Source organism: Euleptes europaea, chromosome 14, assembly GCF_029931775.1.
Source record: "Euleptes europaea isolate rEulEur1 chromosome 14, rEulEur1.hap1, whole genome shotgun sequence".
In the NCBI taxonomy this organism is placed as follows: Eukaryota; Metazoa; Chordata; class Lepidosauria; order Squamata; family Sphaerodactylidae; genus Euleptes; species Euleptes europaea.
Genome location: NC_079325.1, coordinates 31,931,625 through 31,952,494, shown reverse-complemented (window position 1 = coordinate 31,952,494; position 20,870 = coordinate 31,931,625). Strand labels below are relative to the sequence as shown.

At 41.8% G+C, this 20,870-nt stretch overlaps 1 protein-coding gene across 1 annotated transcript; it reads right to left on the bottom strand.

Moving 5' to 3' along the window:
• Window positions 1–1,916: 1,916 nt before the first annotated feature.
• Window positions 1,917–19,952, bottom strand: ANXA4 (annexin A4). The gene is made up of 12 exons (XM_056860094.1): window positions 19,947–19,952; window positions 18,621–18,690; window positions 17,712–17,806; window positions 16,209–16,322; window positions 14,213–14,303; window positions 13,553–13,632; window positions 9,488–9,544; window positions 8,799–8,892; window positions 5,234–5,329; window positions 4,305–4,363; window positions 2,427–2,549; window positions 1,917–2,174 (listed from the first exon to the last, which is right to left on the bottom strand). Exons 1-12 carry the CDS (start codon window positions 19,950–19,952, stop codon window positions 2,115–2,117), a joined length of 945 nt encoding a protein of 314 aa, XP_056716072.1. The 3' UTR covers window positions 1,917–2,114.
• Window positions 19,953–20,870: the final 918 nt, after the last annotated feature.

Here is a 20,870-nt window from a genome sequence, read left to right as displayed (position 1 = left end):
TCTTCCTGCCCTCACTAAGTCACTAGACCGCCGGAAAGGCAGATGATTAGTGCAATTCTGTCTCTGCCCTTATGGACAGAGGGTCGCCCACCTCTTTGTTTACACTACTGAAGTCAAAGATGTTTTCTACCAGTGCATCCATTAACATGAAGGAAAAGGACACAAACTCTGTTCTTGGGTTTGAGGAAGTAATTAAAAAAACTCTTTGTTCCCATAGCACAGATTTCTCAAGCGCATACTACTGGATCCCATGATCTCCGTTTCTAAGAGTGATGTAAACTCCTCCCAGCCCTATTGGGATATGTGACTTGAATGCCACCCTCTCTCTACTGTTTAAGTCTTCTGTTTAAAAGTGAAGCTGAGGAATTGTTCAAATGTCAGATTTGCCACTTCTTGGTAATTAAACATGCAGGGAGAGTGACTTATGGGAAATATGACACTCTACCCTTGTTGGTCTGCTTGTTCCCAATGCCAGAGATTAAACAAAACACAGAAAGGGACTAGGTCTTTGTTCAGGTTCTGTTCTGCCTCCAGAGGCTCACAATGTGAAACTGAAAAGTTCTTGGCCTAGCCCTTTTGCTCCATTAAAAACAAAACACCTTACACCAGCAGAGGCATATTTGGTTTATTGAACAGCAAAGCAAGCATCACATGGCCATTTTAAACTTTAGATGGTCACTGTATATTTGTCTACCTTCTGTGCCAGGTGAACATTCTTCTCCAGTTATGTATCATACTTTTACAGTGGCTTTATTCTGACAAAATATCCTACTTCGTTACGAAACGTTTCCTGTTCAGATTGAAGCTGAGGTCCCATTCTGACAGAGAGCTAATGTTACATTACACAGAATCAGGTTTTCCGCTTTATGCTCACTCTAAAGCAACACTGAGGCTTAAGAAACACTTCAAGGCTACCTCTGCCATGTTGTAGAAAAGGCACAAAAATGTGTCAGAATGTGCATATATGTTCAAATGAAAGCAGTTTACATATTGTGAATAGCCAACACCCATAACCAGTTATGTATTCTAAATTATATACCACAAACATTCAATATTCTGACTGACAATATGCACATCTGCACACATTCACTTATCCTGCAGGTTGCATTCTGTTGACAGAAATTGTACTCAACATGTGTGAACATATGTGCATGTTCATATGCACAGGCTTTGGAATTTGTCCAGTTTCTTGCATACAGCTTGGAAAGGAAAATACAGAACATCCTGCAAAAGGCCAGTATCAGAACACAGAGGTATCTGTAATGAGAAAATCTCCACAGCTAATAGAAGCCTCACACCGGCACTCCAGTTTCTAAAGCATTTAGGAAAGTGGGTTTCCCCCATATTATGAGGACTAGGCACTTGTTCTTTAAAAAAAAATCACAAAATTCAACATGGGTTACTAGATTAGACCTGCCCATTAACATTAATGGGAAAGGGCCCCAACCCAGAGTAGAACTAGGCATGTCTCTATATTACAACCTGGCACTTATTTGCATGTTTGAAAAAAAATTAAAGTTTATTGTTCCCATCCAGTGCGGGGGAGAGACAGACATTGGGCAAGCAAACTACCAGCATAATAAATCAAAGAATCATCTATTCACTGGCAGCTTTATTTATACAAAAAGATAATGAAGCCTGGCCAGTATTCAAGAACAAGTACTTAGGACAACTTAAAAAATGTAGCAGTCAGGATCTCCAAAGTATCCTAGAGCTAAGCCTGATCTTCATGAAATGTCACCAATAGCAAAGATGTGCTACCAACCGCACTCAAAAGGAGCAACAGGAAGGTTTCTGGTTTGTGGTTAAGATGCCTTCCTGCAGAACAGATGAGAAGCCAGGACCCCAAAGAACAGACCAAATTTAAAATAAAAATCATACTTCCTATATCAAATAGTCCCCCCATCCCACTACCAAGGAGGGGATAATCTTTCAAAGGCTACTTGAACAGATCTTCTTGCAGACAGAATCTCAGTTTACCATAATGCAAAACTGACACCCTATGTACATCAAAGCATTCTCCAAGAAATAAAAGCATTATTGCAAGAGGCTGAGACCGCTTAAAGGTCAGCTGTAGGTAGTGCCAACAGCAGAGGACGTGAACCATTTATTTCTTAGTCTTCGCCACCACACAGATGGAGCAGAACTTTTCTGTAGTCTCCTGAGGTGTCTCCCTGAAAGAGAGGAGCAAACCACTATTAGATTGTTGGCCTATGAATTCTTTTGGCACATTCCAGTGGGAAAATGTCTTCTACCAGCCCTGCTAAAATGCACAGCAGTGCTCCCATTCAGTGTGGCAAAGCTTGTACAGGAGGGTTTTCTGCTCTAGCGTGCCTGTTTTATCTGCATGGGCTTGCTGAACTATGGCAAAATGCATAGATGCACATAAATTAACTTGCACTTCCCACAAGCAAAACCAAACTCACCTTAATGAAGGAGTAGAGGGATTTTCCATACTTCCGTTTGAACTCTGCCTTAATATCTATCAGGTCAATTTCAGAGCGGGACACCATGATTCGAATGAGTGTATTATCATCAGTCCCCAAACCCTTGGTGGAGAAGAGAGAAAAGAAGAATCTGAAGCAACCCTACACTGCAGACTTAAACTGGTTTAAATAGTTATTGATTCTTCCCAGGGAAGAATTGTAATTATTTGGCGGGGGGGGGGGGGCTTTCACATGCTAAGAGTCTCCTAAAGAGTTCTCTGCACCTCACCCAAATACAATTCCCAGGATTCTTTGGGTGAAGACATAGCAACTAGAGGTATAAAATCAATTTAAGTTTTGTAGCAAACAGTACATATCACAGATTAGCTATCTGCTAACATATTTTACACTCTAATAGTCTTCCTCTAATACTAAATTCAATCGTCCTATTCTCAAACAGGCATGAATAGGATTGCAATCTTTATTATGTAAAGTGGTTAAAAAGTCTTTTTTTTTTACTTTTAGTGCATGTGGGTGAAAAGGGGGCTTGAGTGCTAAATGGGTTAATGTACACAGACCCAGTGTGTGATAATCAATTAAAGATAATGGACACTGGAATTTAAGAAAGGCATGATCTTGAGTATTTCACCTTAAAAACATAGAGATCAAAGAACAATGAGTCCAATTCCCTGCAAAATCTCTTCCTCAATTACCCCAAACCCTTAGAGATATTAATTTTATGATGAGGAGAAGGGTGCCACAAACAGAACATGAGTAGACGCCCTTCCTGTGTTAGAAGTTCTATGTGCTAATATGTTCCTGGTACCCAAGCATTAGGGAAGGAATTTTAAAAATTAAATCACCCCATTTTGAAATTAGAATGCAATGGAAATCTAGAATAATTTTTGCCCTTTTTGGTGCTGCTTAAAGCAACAAAAACACATTCTGTCAATATAAAAAACACTGAAATACACCTTTAGGAGGAATGAAGCCACAGTTTTGAAAGTACGATGTAGATTATTTTGGCTCTGTTCTTAGCAACCAGAAGTGGTACTGGGTAAAGCTGTAGTACTTTTGGATTTCTGCTAAGTCTTAACAGAATGAGCCAGTCTTTCCCAAATGTTCCACTGCGCTTCCCTTTGTGGTCTTTGTGTCTACATTCAACCCTCTCATTCTGTAAACCCTATTTAACCATGTTCTATGCCAGGGGTCCCCAATGTGGCAACTGCTGAGAATTTTTAGAAAGTGGTTGTGGCCAGGGGCTTTTGCCCTATAGGGCTTCTGATTGGCCACTGGACATCTGATCGCTTGTGCAGTTTTAAAAAATATTGCTTTGGTGGCAGCTGCCACCACAGCACAAAAATCTTCATTGTGTCCGTGAAGATAAACTGTAAGCAAGAAAATATCTGTAAACAATATGTTCTTTTCAAAAGACATCCTGTTAAGCGGAGCTTCTGCCTGAAACGTTGCAGAGTTAACTATCAGAGTGATGCATAACATCACTCCCTGACATATTGTGGTTGGCCCCACCTCCAGCAGCAGCCATTCTGCGGTTGCACTCACCACCCTGTGTAGGAATTCCAAAGATGCCCTCCTGCAGGCTCAAAAAGTTGGTCTATGAGTTCTATGTTTTAAGCGGTGTGGTGCTTAAGAAACAGTCCTACAGTTTCACAGATTCCACCACAACATACAAGGAATACATTTCAAATGTAGATATCTGTCCCTCCAGCTGCAAGATTTTGGGGTTTCAGAAGCAGAAACAACTGAAGATACAATTTGATTTAATCCATACTCAAAGGAATCATCCTAGTTGCGTGGTGTGTCTGTATGTGTGGTGTTTTAAAGAATTAAACATATTCCACTCTTTTTTTTTTTTACCTTCATGGAATTGTACAGCCTTTCAGCAAAGTAGGCTTTCTTATTTCTTATGCAGTTTACTGTAAGAAAACAAAGGAAGCAAGGTTAGCAAAGCAAGAGCAGGCAGGAGTGGCCAAGAGCCAGTGCTGAACTAGATGGAACAAAGGTCTGACTTGGCACAAGGTCATTTCAGAGGCCCAACATCCAAAATCTGAACTCATTAGCCACACTCAGCTTGTCACCCAGGTTGAGTGACAATTGTTCACACTCACTGTCAACACTCCCTGGGCGGCATCTGTATATGCAGGCAAGCATAATTTTTGCCTCTGCAACAACGGAGCAGAGCGTGCCTGTAAATTACGGAAGCACAAGGATTCTGTGTAATCAGCACTTTATCAACTGGAAACATCTACCAAAGGAGCTTTAACTTCTAACAACCGGTTCAAAAGCTGCCATTAGCCTGGGGGAGCCAATAAGGAACAGTAGAAAGATCTCGGCTCAAATCCTGTCAGCCATGAAGCTCGCTGGATGACCCTGGGCCTGGATCTTTGTCAGCTGAATCTACCAAAGGCAGGTTGTGAAGATAAAAATGGGATAAGGTGTGTTCCTTGGAAAGTATGGAGGGATACAAACATAATAAAAACAAAGCCTCGTAAGAACACAACCAAGGTAACTATTGCAAACACTTCACAAAAAAATCACAAAATCATACAAGGTTGGAAGAGACCACAAGGGCCATCCAGTTCAACCCCTTGCCATGCAGGATCCCACAATCAAAGCACTCCCGACAGATGGCCTCTGCTTAAAGACCTCCAAAGACGGGGACTCCCCCCTCCCCCCGCAGGCAGCACATTCCACCCCCACAGGCTTCTGTTCCTGGTTTGCCAAAAATGGTCAGTGATAGAAAATCCACCCCCAAATTCATTTCTACAGTTTGATAAGCCACTTACCTATTGCTAATAAAGCACATTCAAGGTCCCCTGACATCTCGGATTTAATGCTCTCTGCAATGTCCTTCTTATAACGTTTCTGGTAGTCATCAAATACTGGAAAGAGAAAGAGCATTTTTACAGGCAAGAACATCCTGAAGAGAAGTATTCCCATTTTCAGTGCAACACAGGCATAAACATACATGCTGAATCAAAATATCAGGGGCTTAAAGAAACACAAACAACAGTAACTGAGCCGGGAGATGCCACTGAGATAGTTTGGAAATCTACGTCCAATTTCTGAAACTTGAGTCTGCAGATTACAGTGCAAATAATGTTTGAGAACACTGAGTGGGCTGTCCAGGTATGGGATTCTTAAGTCTCCATTCCAGTAAGCTTTTGAAATTTGAGAATGTACAAGAGAACTTACAATTTATAAGCAAAATGTATCACTCACCAGAACATCTGAATATTTTCTCTCTTGTTTCCCATTAAAGTAACACACCAGATATGTAATTGATTGACAGTCCTACCAAATAAAATTGCCCCTACAATTAATCAACTAAATCTTTAGCTAAGTAGTCCAATTAAAGATTGTAAGAAAGTACGAGTTGTAAACTCAGTCTGGGCCTAACTATAGGTTACACTTGTTGTGATTCGGAGATGCAATGTGCTTTGAAGATCATCAAGGAGTTCCTGGTATCCTGACAGATGCTGGTTTTCCCAAGGAAGAGAGCCATAAAATGCACCAAAAGGTGGGGGACAGCAGAGATGAATTTTCGCAGAGAGGTAACCATTTGCTCTATCTGCTAGGAGCAAGATGGATAGCTGTTGTAAAACATAATCTGGATATTGAGATGTGTGGGACATGCACCCTAGGTTGACTGTGAAATTGGGGTCCACCTTTCCACGTGGGCAAATTTTCTAAATCTGAATTGGAAGCAGAAGTAGAACTTGTGGTACATAACCAGCATAAGTCAAGTGAGACCGTTATAGCCCCACACACAATATACAAAATGATACAAAACAATACTTAGGACTATATACCTAAAAAATAACCCCTGTAAAACAGAATACATAAACACAGACACCGAAGACCTAAGACCCATTAATCTTCTTCCTTAAGTTCCTTACAGATTCTAACAGCTGCAGTCAAAAATCTGGCACATGCAAGCGAGACCTGAGGATTAGAATCCACTATGAGCAGGTTTCCGAACTCACAATCTGGGAGACTTGAGAGTCTCTGTAGCAAGGGTTGTAAGTACTTGTCACGAATTTCTTTATAGAACCCACACCCCAACAGGATATGTTCGATTGTTTCCAGTTTGCCGGTACCACACGAGCAGATGCGCTCTGCCATAGGTACCTTTTTATGGCGGCCCTCCAGAACCGCCGAAGGGTATCTGGATTGGAAGAGGCTTCCCGCCAACAAAGGTAGGAAGGGTCTGTTAGTCTTTGTCCAAATGCTGGGAGCTGGATTCCCCCACAGGGAGCAGGTGGTGGTCTGGATGTGTATTTGTTCCACAGATATCCATGTGGGGATGTCAAGAGGTAACTCTTCTATATTGTTAAGTTTAGCTTAGTGTAACATTTTCCTGTTCTTTTCAGTAGATCTGTAACCAGTAGGGATGATAGCTATTTTCCCTATCTTGTGCTCACAGTTTAATCTGTAGCAATAAAGTCCTTTCCTGTTTAAAAGAGCAGATTGTGATTTAATTTCTCCTTATATGACCTTAGATCACTCACTCACACTTGAACATGCACACACAGGAGAGGGGATGAAGTAACGGGGAAACTCTGCCCTTTGTACTTACCCAGAGGCAAACTTTACTAGTGTTTCCCAAGTCACTGGTAGCATGGGAGGTTGGATTTCTAACTTGGGGTGGTGGCACGAATAAGAGGAACACACTTTACATGTATATGAACGTGCAACATGCATGTAAGCACACAAACAGACAACATGCATGTAAGCACACATAGACCCAGGGCAGGTTTATGACAACATTTTAATCGTTCCCACACCATGAATATTTTCATTCAGATGCCATTTTCCACCATGGAACTTGTAGCATGGGTCCACCACCAAACAGCTGAGTGGGGAGCAGCTCACACGTCCGGCCCTTGTGCAGCCTAACGGGCTGAGAGAAGCCAGCAGGCTGAGCCCTTAGGCCAGGCTTATACGGACTCTCGGGGGGGGGGCGGGAATAGGGGAGAAGCCTGAGTGGGGCCTCCTATTTAAGCCAGAGAGGGAGCGGAGGCCAGGGAGGCAAGTCAAAGGGTGTCAAGTGCTGCAGAAACCTTGTGCCCTGGCCTCTACCAAGGAAAAGGAGAGCTCAAACTCTCCCATGGAATGGTCTGAGAAGGCGCCCTCGCCCTCGGCTCGGAGTAGGCAAGAGGTGGCATGGCAGGGCCTGCCCTTCACAATGATTATGTGCTCAAGAAGATCTTTTGAAATAATCTTACAGATACCTATCATGGTCTAAATATAAGTTTATCTATGGTGAACTGCCTTTATAGATGAGAACACACCTTTTCATTGGTGCTTCCTTGTTCCACTTATGCAAGCAATGTGTGAGCCATTGGTTTAAAAAAAAGATGGTTGATCTGGGGTAAGGAGACATGGTCCTCAGAACTGAAGGTGTTTCGGAAACTTTTTTATTTACTTAATTTATACCCTACCTTTCATCCCAATGGGGAACCAATGCGGCTTTCATTCTCCCTTTTTCCATTTTATTCTCACAACCACCCTGTGAGGTAGGTAAGCCTCAGAGTATGTGACTGTCCAAGATCAACCAGCAAGCTTCCATGGCAGAGTGGGGATTCAAACCTAAGACTAGGATCTAGGAGACAAAACTCTAACCACTACACTACCCTGGCTCTTTACAAACAGCTAGGCCAAATTTGGAAGCAAAGGCATGCTCTGGTTGTACAGATTGTCATGTGGGGGACTTTGAGAAGAGGTTTTTTTTTTTAGTGTGGGTGTGGCAAATACTAAAAAGCTCCAAAGGATACTAAAAAAAGTATCTAATGCACAAATTTGTTTCTCAGCCAATCTTTCCACCTAAAACATGTGGTGTCACATCTTCAGATCAGGATTTCAACACTTCATTCATCTGAACGCTTGTGTAGGGGGTAAACTTAAAGTTCATGCTCATGTTACCTATCTTTGTAAAGCTATCAGGCAACGTATGTCAGAAATGAAAATGTTCAGGCCAAATATCATGCATCAAATATGTATCATGCAAGTTATGTTGGAGCTTGGAAATTATGTTGTAACTGGCCTCAGAGGAAACTGGAAGAGAATTTTGTAAGACTGAATGAAGCTGGGAGACTCTTGGACGGCCCTGAGCTAGACTGCGCAAGTCAGGCCTTGAACTGTGCAACCCTTGTTAGCAAGTTAATTGGTGCCTTCCAGAGAAGATAACTGATAGATGGGAAACACGTTGAAGATTGATGTAAAATTCCTCCTGTTATATGTATAGCATTACGGAGAGTATATTTTATTTGCGTTCGTTCTAAATGCATTGCAGATCCCCAACTAAGGCAGTGTTTTTACAAGAATAAGCCAGAACAATAGAAAACTTACCTTTTTTAAGCTGATTTCTATTTCTGCTACAGAGGATAGCAATGAAATTGTCCTCATCTGTCCCCCATCTGTTCTCCCCGGCTTCATAAAGGCACTACATATTATAAAAGTACCAAAAAAATTAATCTATTCTGAAAGGATCAAGATGTAAGATGTAATAAAATTGGGGGAGACACATCAGAATTTTGCTGGATCAGACCTCAAGTGCATCTAGACCAGCATCCTCTTTCACACAGCAGCCAGCCAGATGTCCCAGAACCTCACAAGTGAGACACAAAAGTAGCAGCCTCCTCTGTGGATCTGGATTTACATCCCTTTGCCTCCATATACACCAACACACACACTTTTTAAAGGCCTGCAACACTTCCCTGAATTGGTTGGCAAAGTCTTACAACAGTGAACTTAATGTGGCACCATGACACCCACATATTTTGGAGAAAGTCCCTATTAACAGGGACAGGAGCTTACTCCTGGGTTCAAGGGATTGGGGCTGTTAGAAAACTATTAATAGTTGTCCCACCATTGTTTAAGTCACAAAGGATGACAGAGTCTGTCCAATAACTAACTTCTTTGTTGACTAGGAAGTTGTTCGCTTTTGACTGGCAAAAGTGGCTCTTCTAAAGCCATCCTCCCAGCCCTGAAGCACAGAGGAAAGGGAATAGAGTCCATTGATGTGAAAAGCTACAGACCTCGGCATCTTGTTGGGCAAGGCTCTCATCAACATACTGGCTCTCATCTCTGTTGCCCTAAAAATGAAATGGGTTTGTTAAATTCAGCCTAGTTCAGATAATATAAAAACAGACAGATTCATGTTATATTTGAACTGGCAGGGGAGAGGGGGAAAAAACCTCACAGAGGCGGCATTCTTAGCAATGGGGCCAAATTAATGAAGGGCAGGGGGGAAAGAAACATCCTTTAGACAAGTCCTGCTAAGTTTTCCAGCCTGACCTTTTGGGGGTTCACATGGGGAAAAAATCTTCACCAAGGAGGAATGTGAAGGAAGTCATCTTGTGATTAAGTATTATTTTCTATGGACAATCAATGAAGTATTCTTTTCTATTATTATTTTTGTAACATCCTTTTGTAGTCACTGTAAGGGTTCAGTATTAATTCCATCACTTGAAGCCACTACATTCAACTGTCACAATAAACCACAATTTCTAAAGTGTGGTTTGATTAAATCACAGTTTGTTTTAATGTCCAAATGCAGCCCCCTCAACAAACCATAGTCTGTTGATGGATTCTTAATGATGTGTTTGTTAATAGCTGCAGTGTTTTGTCATTATTCTGAAATCCCAGTTTGTTCAGTAGCTCTGCCCCTTGCCCCACCTGGATACAGAGTTAGCAACACAGAGCAGCTAAAAATTCTACCTGTTCTGGTAGTAGTTTGTTATCTCTCAATCTTTCCCAGGACACACCCACCCACCCCCTCTGCCCACCTACAAGCCTTCTCTCCACCCACACCCTTTCATGCTAGTAACGACTCACCAAGCAGAACTGTGCAGTTCCAGCTTCTCCAAAAGGGAAATTTAAAAGGAAGCAGGACACACACACAACATCAATTGTTGGTCAAAAGTGGTTCACATCCCACTTATGATGTACTTTCGTTCCCATATACTTTGGCTGCTACAGGAAAATATGGGCTGCTGGGTGTAAGCATGAAGAGGTAGGCAAACTAGAAATACTTCTTCAAGCAGTCATTTTTACAAGCAAAAAAGCAAGCCCATGTTGTGTGACATCTTTGTGGGGAAGGGGGGTGCACTGGGGTTTTAAAACGTTTTTCAAGATTTGCAAACACAAGCAATTCCCATGAGCAATATGTGGCATTTTTTGCTGCAGCTGGAGAATAATCTGGGGGGTGCTGGGAAGGAAGTACACACGGCAGATTGCTTAGTGGTTGCTAAGTGGTCGGAAGTGATTGCTAAGTTGCCTGAAGGGTGCCAACCCGGACTTTGGCAGAACTTTGCATATGAACATGGGTGTGTGTCACCTTGACAAGAAGGATGAACTGGCAGAAGAAGGAAAAGATATGGCACCTTTGGGTTATTTATGCTGTGCAGAAGTTCTTCAACAGCCTAGCCCTGATTATACTTCTCTTTCCCACAACAAGCCCATGTAGGATCCAACCACATGAGCAGGTGGTACTCACAACCAACTAAAAAGAGCTCCCTCGTCAAGCCACTTTTATCGCAGGGCTGTGTGGCCCAATTATTTATATATTCACACCCCACTTTTCTCCCTAATGGGGACCCAAAGCATCTTACTACATCTTTCTCCCCTCTTCCATTTTGTCCTCACAACAACTCTGTGAGGTGGGGTAGGCTGAGAGTGTGTGACTGGCCCAACGTCACCCAGAGAGCTTTCTTGGCAGAAGGGAGATTCAAATCTAGGCCTCCTAGATCCTAATCTGATGCTCTAACCACTGCACCACGTGGGTTCTCATGAGTTTGTTCTCAGGCTTTAGAAGATTTGTTTTCCTTTCCGAGGGGAAAGAAATGTAGTGAAGTGGGTAGACTGAAAGGGAAAGCTGAATGTTGTAAGATAGCCAAGGGTGAATCTGGAATGTCACTGACAACTAGATTTGTCAAGAGCGGCTTGAAGATCTCTTGTCAAGAGCGGAAGTTTCACCTTCCCAACACCTTTCATTCAGTCAGCCGATAGTAAGCATCCTACAAACAAAGTGAGACTTTACCAGCATCTGGGAAATCCCAGGGCACTTGAGATAGCATCTGCTTGGAGGCGGGAAAAGAGGCAAGCATAAACCAGGATTTATGACCAGTGTGGTTTATTGTGTACTTCTGCTTTGCTGCACACATCTAATAGACCAACCAGGACGTGAGCAAAGCCACTATTTACTGTGATATATTAATAGAGCCAATGACATATACATACATGGGGTGTGTGTGTGTGGAAAAATCAAACTCTCAATTAAGATCCAACAAAAGTATCTCCTATCCGTGTTTGAAATCCAGCATTTTAGAAGCCTACCACCATTAAAAACAGCATCCATTCCAAGTCTGAAGAGACAGCTCTCTCAGGGCCAGCCCAACCATAGAGGCAACGTAGGTGGTAATCTACGGCATCGGGCCTTAAGAAACACCAAACTAGAGAGAAGTGAATTTCTTTTCTCGTTTGTTTTTGTTTTTTAAACTACCCGAGTTTATTTTAAATAAAATGCGACACAGATGCAGGCTTTGCACACTGGTGTCTGTGACTGGACAGGCAATGCAAACAGGAAACGGAGTCAAAACAGAGTCTGTGTGGCAGCCTTGTCGAAACAACATGAATTAAACTTCGGTGGGGCAGGATGCCCGAGCTCCTCCTAACTGGTAAGTCCCAAGTGCAGCCGGGTGGAACTCAAGCAAGAGGGGCTTATGGAGAGAGATAATTCTTGGCAGGCTTCCACTCAGATTTATTATGGTCCTTAGACAAAACATAAAATTATTGTAGTTATATTGCCTTACCCATACCGGCAATATAAAACAATACATTTTAGTTAAAACACTATACAAAATATTACTGTCTTTAAAATGGTTAAAAACTGGTCAACAATATAAATTTAAACAATCCATCCCAGCAACGACTTTTCGTTTCTACATAGATTTCCGAAAATTAAATACTATTCTACAAAACGTGACCACTAACTTAGTTACCTGAGAAAATTCATCCTTAAGAAGGATGTTAACTCTAACAGATCCAGGATAACCAGTACTGTTTCTCGAAAGAGGACCAAGAACCATCTCTCTATCCTCCTTATAGTAACTGTTTCCTGTTCACCACTGTGGCAGGGACAGAGCCTTTGTGAGAGGGGAGTCTTTTTCAATTTTCTTTCTAACACTGCAGAGGGCAGAGCCGAACATCGAGCTAGAGTAAATGCTCTCCTAGTAGCATTTCCTTCTAATATTAAGAGGTATGTCGAAGGACAAGGAATGTGCTTGGTTTGGCAGATGCCCTTAGAAAAGGCGCTCTAGCTAGAGCAAATTGCCTTTCAGGGTCTTATTCTTTGTTTTACTGCTTGTGTCACTATATCATAAATTAAAGCCCTCAGATTCTCACTCCTCCCAGACATAGAAGAATGGAAAGATAAACTAATGGAATATGCCATCGTGGCAAAAAGGACCAACGTGATAAAAGCAAGCAATTATATGACATGAGCAGTTTTATGAGAAATGGAAACTATTTTATAAATATGTAGAGGCTCAAGGTTAAAGAAAACAAAATAATTAGATATTAAAATAGATATTAATTAATGGTAATGAAATTTTAACTTTAGTTTTAGATCCTTACTTTGTTTGTTGAGACACTAAATGTTTGTTAGACACAAAGGGTGATTATTTTCTGAGCATATTATATGTACAATTGGCCCGAATATTTTTTATTTTATTATATAACCAGGTGACTGACTGTAAAATGCTGTTGAAAAGCAGGATAATGTAGTCTGCTCAATTTGCTTTCAAATTTTTGATTTTTCAATTGTATGTTGGATACCTTTACTTTTTCTCCTTTCCCTCTTTTTCCTTTTGTATCCCTTTTATTATAAAATAAATTTTTACAAATTAAACAAAGCCCATCTGTTCCCAACTGCAAGGCTGCTGTGTCCCCCAGGTTTCACAATGAAGCCCCGAACAAAATGAGATCTCCTTTCCCTCCCCTCAAGCCCATTCGATATGTCAGACAGAGCAGCTTGAAAAGCCATAAAACATTTGTGTGTGGGGGGGAACAGTAAATACCCTTTCAGTACTAAAATTACTTACAGTTGCCAAAGATACCAGAACTCTCCGAAGCTTTGAAGATGTGTCAGAGACGAGGTCCTTCTCAAGTGTGCACCCATACTCTGTTGAGATCCCAAAACAAAGTGTTTTGTTTTTTTAAGGTGCATGGGAGTACATTTCAAAACACAGCAGCTATATTCACATTTTGAGATACTTCATAACCACTTTCATTATAACTAAACTGCGGCTATCATATTTTGGTCACGCCATGAGATGACAAGAGTCACTAGAAAAGACAGTCATGCTAGGAAAAGTTGAGGGCAGCAGGAAACGAGGAAGACCCAACAAGAGATGGATTGATTCAATTAAGGAAGCCACAGCCTTCAGTTTGCAAGATCTGAGCAAGGCTGTCAAAGATAGGACAATTTGGAGGACTTTCATTCATAGGGTCACCATGAGTCGGAAGCGACTTGACGGCACTTAACACACATACACACATGTAACCACTTACAATCCAGAAGTGGTCGCCATTCTAAAGCGGGGGCGGTTCCCCAGAAAGCTGATATTCAGTACTATTAAGAGAAGATAGATTTTGATACCCAAAGAACAGTCCAGTGAGAAATTCTACTGCACAAGCTCTACCGAAATGGTGGCACACAGGCAGCATCAGAAAACAAGCCAAAACAAAGACTTAATACACACGGTGTTTGTAGGTTTCATTAATCCGTTGGATTTCCTGATTTGTACGAGAAGCCAAAATTTCTATCAGGCAGCCTTCGTTGGTTCCAGCCCCCTAATCAGATACAGATATAACAGTATTACCACAGAGAAAGGGAGAGGCCTGAGACCAAGACAGGCAGGACTTGGAAATAACTATCCTAGGTTCAGGTTCCGTTTATTGTAATGGCCTTTGGCCACATGCAAGAGTTAAACATAAAAAGAATATATTTATATAAGTAATTAATAAAAGTCAGACTTTAGTAACAAATTAAAACTCGCGAGATGTGTTACTCTCCTAGGTTTAGTAAAAAAGATGAAATATCAAGATGAAAAAGAATCCCAGAGGCCTTTTATAAATATAAAAATTATAATTCATCTCAGCCCTGACCTGGATGGCCCAGGCTAGCCCCATCTCCTCAGATCTTGGAAGCTAAACAGGGTTGGCCCTGGTTAGTATTTGGGTGGGAGAAAACCAAAGAAATCCAGGGTTGCTACTCAGAGTCAGGCAGCTGAAAATAACCTCTGTTCCTCTTGCCTTGAAAACCCTACAGGGCTGCCAAAAATTGGCAGCAACCTGACGACACTTTACACACAGTTTTGCCCAGAATAGTATTCAGCAGGTCATTATCAATCTTCTGACACATTAATATGATGTGATATTGCTAAAAGGTAATCAACATTACAGCAAAAAATGAAATAATAATAAATATACTCTTTAATTAGAACATAGGTTATACACATTTACATATTAGATTTGCTGATATGGCTAAAAGGTAATCAACAACTACAGCAGATAAATGAAATAATAAATATACTCTTTAATTGATGTTAGAACATAGGCTGTACACATTTACATATTAGATTTGCTAAAGAAATGCAGAGTGTAGTTATATGGTACATGACTACATGTGCTAGTACTCATCAATGCAGAAAGAAGCTTGCAAATGGGCGACATTCGCTTGGATTCAGTGATATATGCACAAAAAGGAAAATGTACCTAGAACCGTTTTGTTTGCACAAGCAGTAGTGTGAAATGGTGCTTTAATATATTTTTAATTACATACTAAATGTGCATATGGAACAATGGAACATGCATCAGATGATTCACATGATTTGATTTAATTTAGTTTTCAAATTGTATCTGAAGAAGATGTACCTTGTGCACATGCAAGAGACAGTGGGGATAGAATTCCTTTCACTTAGTGCAGACAACAAGAAGTTATTATAGTACTTCTGCCAGGACTGTTTGTTGTGCATATGGAAATCTTTCATGGAATCCAAACCAATGTCTGTACCTTTCTCAAATAAGCTACAGGAAAGGTCAGAAGGGCTCTCTGCATCCAGTATACACTGTTTGCTTCAGTACTCTAGATCAAAGCTTCTTAAACTGTGGGTCGCAACCCTATATGGGGTCATATAACTGAATGTGGGGGTCACAAAAAATTTGGCAACAGTGTCAATTTCTTTGATTTATTATCAGTAAATGTTTGATTTGTATACCTATTTTATATACCTATATACCCAGGGTCGCATAAAAATTTCTTGGGCGAAAAGGGGTCGCGAGTGGAAAAGGTTTAAGAAGCCCTGCTGTAGATCCTCTAGGATGCTCTAGGATGTCTTATACTGTGGCTATTTCCTACCCTAAACTCTACTGGCCATACAATCTCAAATATTATTATCTTACAATGCCATCTCCAGTACACCTTCCAGGAAGTAAGCCCACAGAATGGACTTCTGTAGGATTCTAAACAGACCTGTTTAGGATTGCACTGTTAGTGCCCATGCCACCTTAGTCTCAGCCACTTTGAAAGTGTGTACTCTGCCAGCAGAATGCGCACATTATTTATTGTACTCACGCAATCTGGGTGCAGAATTCACACAGCCCAGGTTCCAGGCCACTCTGTCCCCATGACAATTCTGTAGGAATTGCACTCGTTGCACTAAATTCACTGGTTTTTCTAGTAAAGCACTTGCAAACCTTCATAGCGTTCTTCAGTTCCTGCACATCGTACAGCGTGCTGGGGGTCATCATTGCGACAATGGCCCTCTCCAAATTTCCACTCAATTCAGACTTCAAGTCACCGATCAGATCCTGTTAGGTGAGAGGGACAGAGATGTTCTCAACCAATAATATATCACACACAGAGGTGGTTAGGAGAATGGTCCCACCACAGCAAGGCCACACTGACGAGAGGAGTCCCTTGCATCAGGAATACACAGGTAATGGCAACAATAATAAAAGCAATAAGAATAATAAGAAAAATAATAATAGCAACAATAATTAATAAGAGAAAGTTTGGACAACTGGGGAAGAACTAGACATGCAAAGCCAAAGATATTTGTGTTTTGCCCCAAAGAATTTGATGGATCCAGAACGCCCACTGCCAGTCTCAGTAAGAAAAGCAGACTATAAACTAACTAAATACAATTTGCTAACTAAATACAATTTAGTTAACTAAGAAACTAAATACATTTTGCTTCATGAACTAAAACTGTTCATGCAAGAAAACCAACTGAGCAAATCTGCAGTCTAGAAAATTATTAACTTCTCTGTCTCAATGGACTTGGACATTTTCCCTTTTCCTGATGGCAATATATATAAAGCAAACATTATCAAGGGATTACTGGAGCTAGACTGGAGCCAGTACAATTATAGTCCATCTACGGGAATATTGCTTGTTTGTCTGGAAAACACGCCAGGCTCCTAAACACAGCCAGCTTCACCATCAACATTTATTAATAAGGAAATTATTTTTAAAATGCTGTTCATTTCTCCTCACAACAACCCATGATGTCTTGAAATTGTGTAGTGTAGTGGTTAAAAGCAGTGGTTTGGAGTGGTGGACTCTGATCTGGAGAACCGGGTTTGATTCCCCACTCCTCCACATGAGTGGTGGAGGCTAATCTGGTGAACTGGATTTGTTTCCCACTCCTACACATGAAGCCAGCTGGGTGACCTTGGGTTAGCCACAGTTCTATCAAGAGCTCTCTCAGCCCCACCTACCTCACAGGGTGTCTGTTGTAGGGAGGGGAAGGGAAGGTGATTGTAAGCTGGTTTGAGTCTCCCTTAAGTGGTAGAGAAAGTTGGCATATAAAAACCAACTCCTCTTCTTCTTTTACGCTGTCCATGTTCCGAATGGGAGTCTGAAGCCAGATGGAAACTGTTGCTATCCTCAACCATATGCCTGATGGAACACCTGTTTTACAGGCCCTGCAGAACTGTTTCAAATCCTGCAGAGCCCGAACCTCACGGGGCATAGTGTTCCACCAAACTGGGGCCAGAGCCGAGAAGGACAGCCAGATAATGTTACATGTTCACAATTTCAACACTGCACTAGGATCTCTGTGTTCCTCAAAGACTTCTGCATATAAGAAACATCGTTAGAACTTCTATGCTAGCAGCTGCTCTTAGCATGCCTCTGATATAATTATAGAGTGAATTTCACCAAATTCAAAAATCAAAAACTTTGATGCCACCTACCCGGCCAATGGTGGATTTGTAGGCTGTTACAATTTGCTGTCGTTGGAACAAATTTCTGTTGGTCACAATTTCAATAATGGCATCTTCATCTGTGCCTGAGACAAGAGAAGAAAACAACTTATTTGAAATGTAAGTAGCAAGACTCCCCAAATAGGAGAAAAATGCATTTGTTTGTTTCTGCTAGAAACCAACCACTAGCAATAAAGCAGTTTTGACTGATATTTTCCCATGGGAAGAGTTGGGATCTCAAAACAACCTTTTCAACAGCTATCGGCAAATATTGTTCTCTAGAACCATGAGAAGGTTCTTCTGTTCCAATCCACCTCATTCATATATCTATATATAGTATATATATGCCTAGTATCTGTGTGTATACACACACACACACACACACACACACACACGGCATTAAACAGATTCACGTGCGCCCAGACTATTCCAGCTTTTCAAATTCTCTTCTACATGCAGGTGTCCAGCCCCTTAGCCAGCAATTTTTAAACCTGCCAGGCCATCTACTAATCTGCTCTATGAACATTATTTTGGCAGACTTCAGCTGCCCCACTGCGTGCCGTTAGCTGAGAGAAGGAGCAAAGCCTGTGGATTAATCCACAAAAGGGTTGGTGGGACCCGTAGAGACAAATCCTGACCCAACAATTTTGATTTGCAGTTTATAGCATACACTATAGTCAAGCACATTGTGACTTCTAAATTTTACCTCCATGCCGGGTAAATCAAGGCCTTCTGCCTCAAAATGTTTGTCTCCTTCCATGCAAAACTAATGTCCTGCCTTGTTCAAGAATCAACTGCTTAATGCAGAAGTATTAAAATTCCTTCGGTGTAAGCAGTGAATACGCAGGAGCCTTATGCTGAAATGTAACAGAAATTAGTGAGGCACAGGAGAACACTTACCCAAGCCCTTCATAGCCTTTCGGAGTTTCTGAGCATCCTCTTCAGCATTGAAGGAAGACGATCCCTTGGCCTAAAGGCCACAGAATATCAGTTGTTAAATGGCATAACAAACAGAAGGGCAACAGAGACCTGATACATGAGCAGGATGTTTGGTGATAAAACTAGGGGGAATTCACTTGAGTTTAGAGACAACCAACTCAAAGAAATCCTCCACAGCAAATAGAGAACAGATCTGGGGACAGGCTTAAGCAGAGCAGTAGCTTCTCAACCCTCAAAAAAGTATCAAGACAGTGAAGGGTTGCCAGCCTCCAGGTGAGGCCTGGAGATCTTCTGGTAATATAACTGATCTCTAGATGACAGATCAGCTCCCCTGGAGAAAATGGTTGCTTTGGAGAGTGGGCTCTATGGCATTATACCTTGTTGAAGTCCCTCCCCTCCCTTGTTGAAGTCCCTCCCTGCCCTCCCAAAGCTCCACCCCAAAATCTCCAGGAATTTCCCAAACTGGAGTTGGCAACCTTAAGATAGTTGCTCCATACAAGCTAAACTCAAGCAATTCGATGTGCCATCTCCAAACTGGAACAGGTTTGTCAAAAAGGTCCAATGTGCAATGAATTTCACTGCTACCAAGAAAGCTAGATGTTCTATCTTATCTGGTATGGGTAGCTGAAGAGGCGGTGCTTGTTTGTTGCCTTCACATGACTTCGTTCCACTGGTTTCCCACCACCATATGGGAAGATCACATAACTCAGAGGAAGAGCACATGCTTTGCACAGAGAAGATTCCATGCTTACCAGTACTAGAGAATGTATATAGTATGTATTGAAGCAAAGGCCGAACACATAACACTGCCCTATAATAAAGCAGACCATTGATCTAACCTAGGTCACTACTGATTACTCGTAACTGGCAGCAGCCCTCCCGTCTCAGGAAGAGGTCATTCACATCACTGACTTCCTGATCCTTTGAACTGGAGATGCTAGGAATTAAACCTGGGACCCTCTTCATGGAAAGCAGGCATTCTACCACTGAGCCAAACCCCTGCTCAGGTTCAAAGTTCTGTCCATTATGCTGAAGCCAAAAGTATACCATACTTTTTTCTGTTCTCACCACTGACTTTTTTGCCTCCAGCACAGAACTTTCTACTTTGTTGGAACGAGATCAAGCCCCTCACCAGCAAGATCAGATAATACAGATGAGGAAGTTAGCAACGGCAACTCTTCCTGCTGTTTTATCTCCCTGGGTCAATATCACAGAACAATAACCCTGTTTATTAGGCTCAAAGCCTACCAGGCACAGCCTGCGCCTGGCAAACAAAAAACTACTCACCATCATAGTGGAAACTCAGTAATCTTCTAATCTCGGATCTCCCAGATAACTCTGTAAAATAAAAGGAAGAGAACGGGAATCAATTTTAGATAATAATTGACAGAGTTCAAAGTCAGTGCACCTACCTGAAAGAGACAAGACAAGGTACCTATTGCCTCCTAATATTAGAGAGGAATGCTGCAAGACCCTGTGGATTTGGGAGAGGCAGAGGTAAAGTTGGCAAATATCCAGTGGGGTTATGTACCCCACTTGAGGATACCTTGTGAGGAGTGACATACAGTGCAGTCCCTAGCACACCCTTTTAAATCCAAGTCTGTTCAAGTCAATGGGATTAGAAGAGTATAACTCTGTTTAGGATTGCACTGTAAATTGCCAAAAGACTCCAAGACACTGAAAGCAGCATTGCTAGCAAACATTGTTCTAAGATCCTCAACAGTATATGGTGGCGGTTTGGCACAGTCTGCTAGCAGATCCTGCTCTTACAAGCCCAAACTTTTTGAGCAGCTGAGTTCTGAAGGCCAAAGAGTGGCCGCCGAAAAGGATGTCATTCCAGGAATTTTTCTATTGGCCTTTTCTGGCAACAGCTTTCTCCCAGAGCTAGAATTATGAGAGCAGAAGCCAGGGGAAATGCCTAAAGCAAAAGTGGTTTGTGTTAGACTGAGCTGTTCATCTCAGCTGCAACTAGTCATTTTGGCAAACGTGCCACTGCACATCCAGAGCCCAAGATTATGTGGGCAGAAGGGAGATCACGGTCCATAGGCAGATAGGGTTGCCAGGTCCCTCTTCGCTACCGGCAAGAGGTTTTGGGGGTGGAGCCTGAGGGACTTCAATGCCATAGAGTCCAATGGCCAAAGCGGCCATTTTCTCCAGGTGTAGAGCAGTTTCTCCAGCGGCTGTAGATCAGTTGTAATAGCAGGAGATCTC

Excerpts from the sequence above, each read along its gene's own strand:
- ANXA4 (XM_056860094.1), bottom strand. Across the intron at positions 16,323-17,711 it reads ACAAATCCACCATTGGCCGG|GATCTGATCGGTGACTTGAA; the intron begins GTAGGTGGCATC and ends CTCACCTAACAG. Across the intron at positions 8,893-9,487 it reads TTGCCCAACAAGATGCCGAG|TGCCTTTATGAAGCCGGGGA; the intron begins GTCTGTAGCTTT and ends TATAATATGTAG.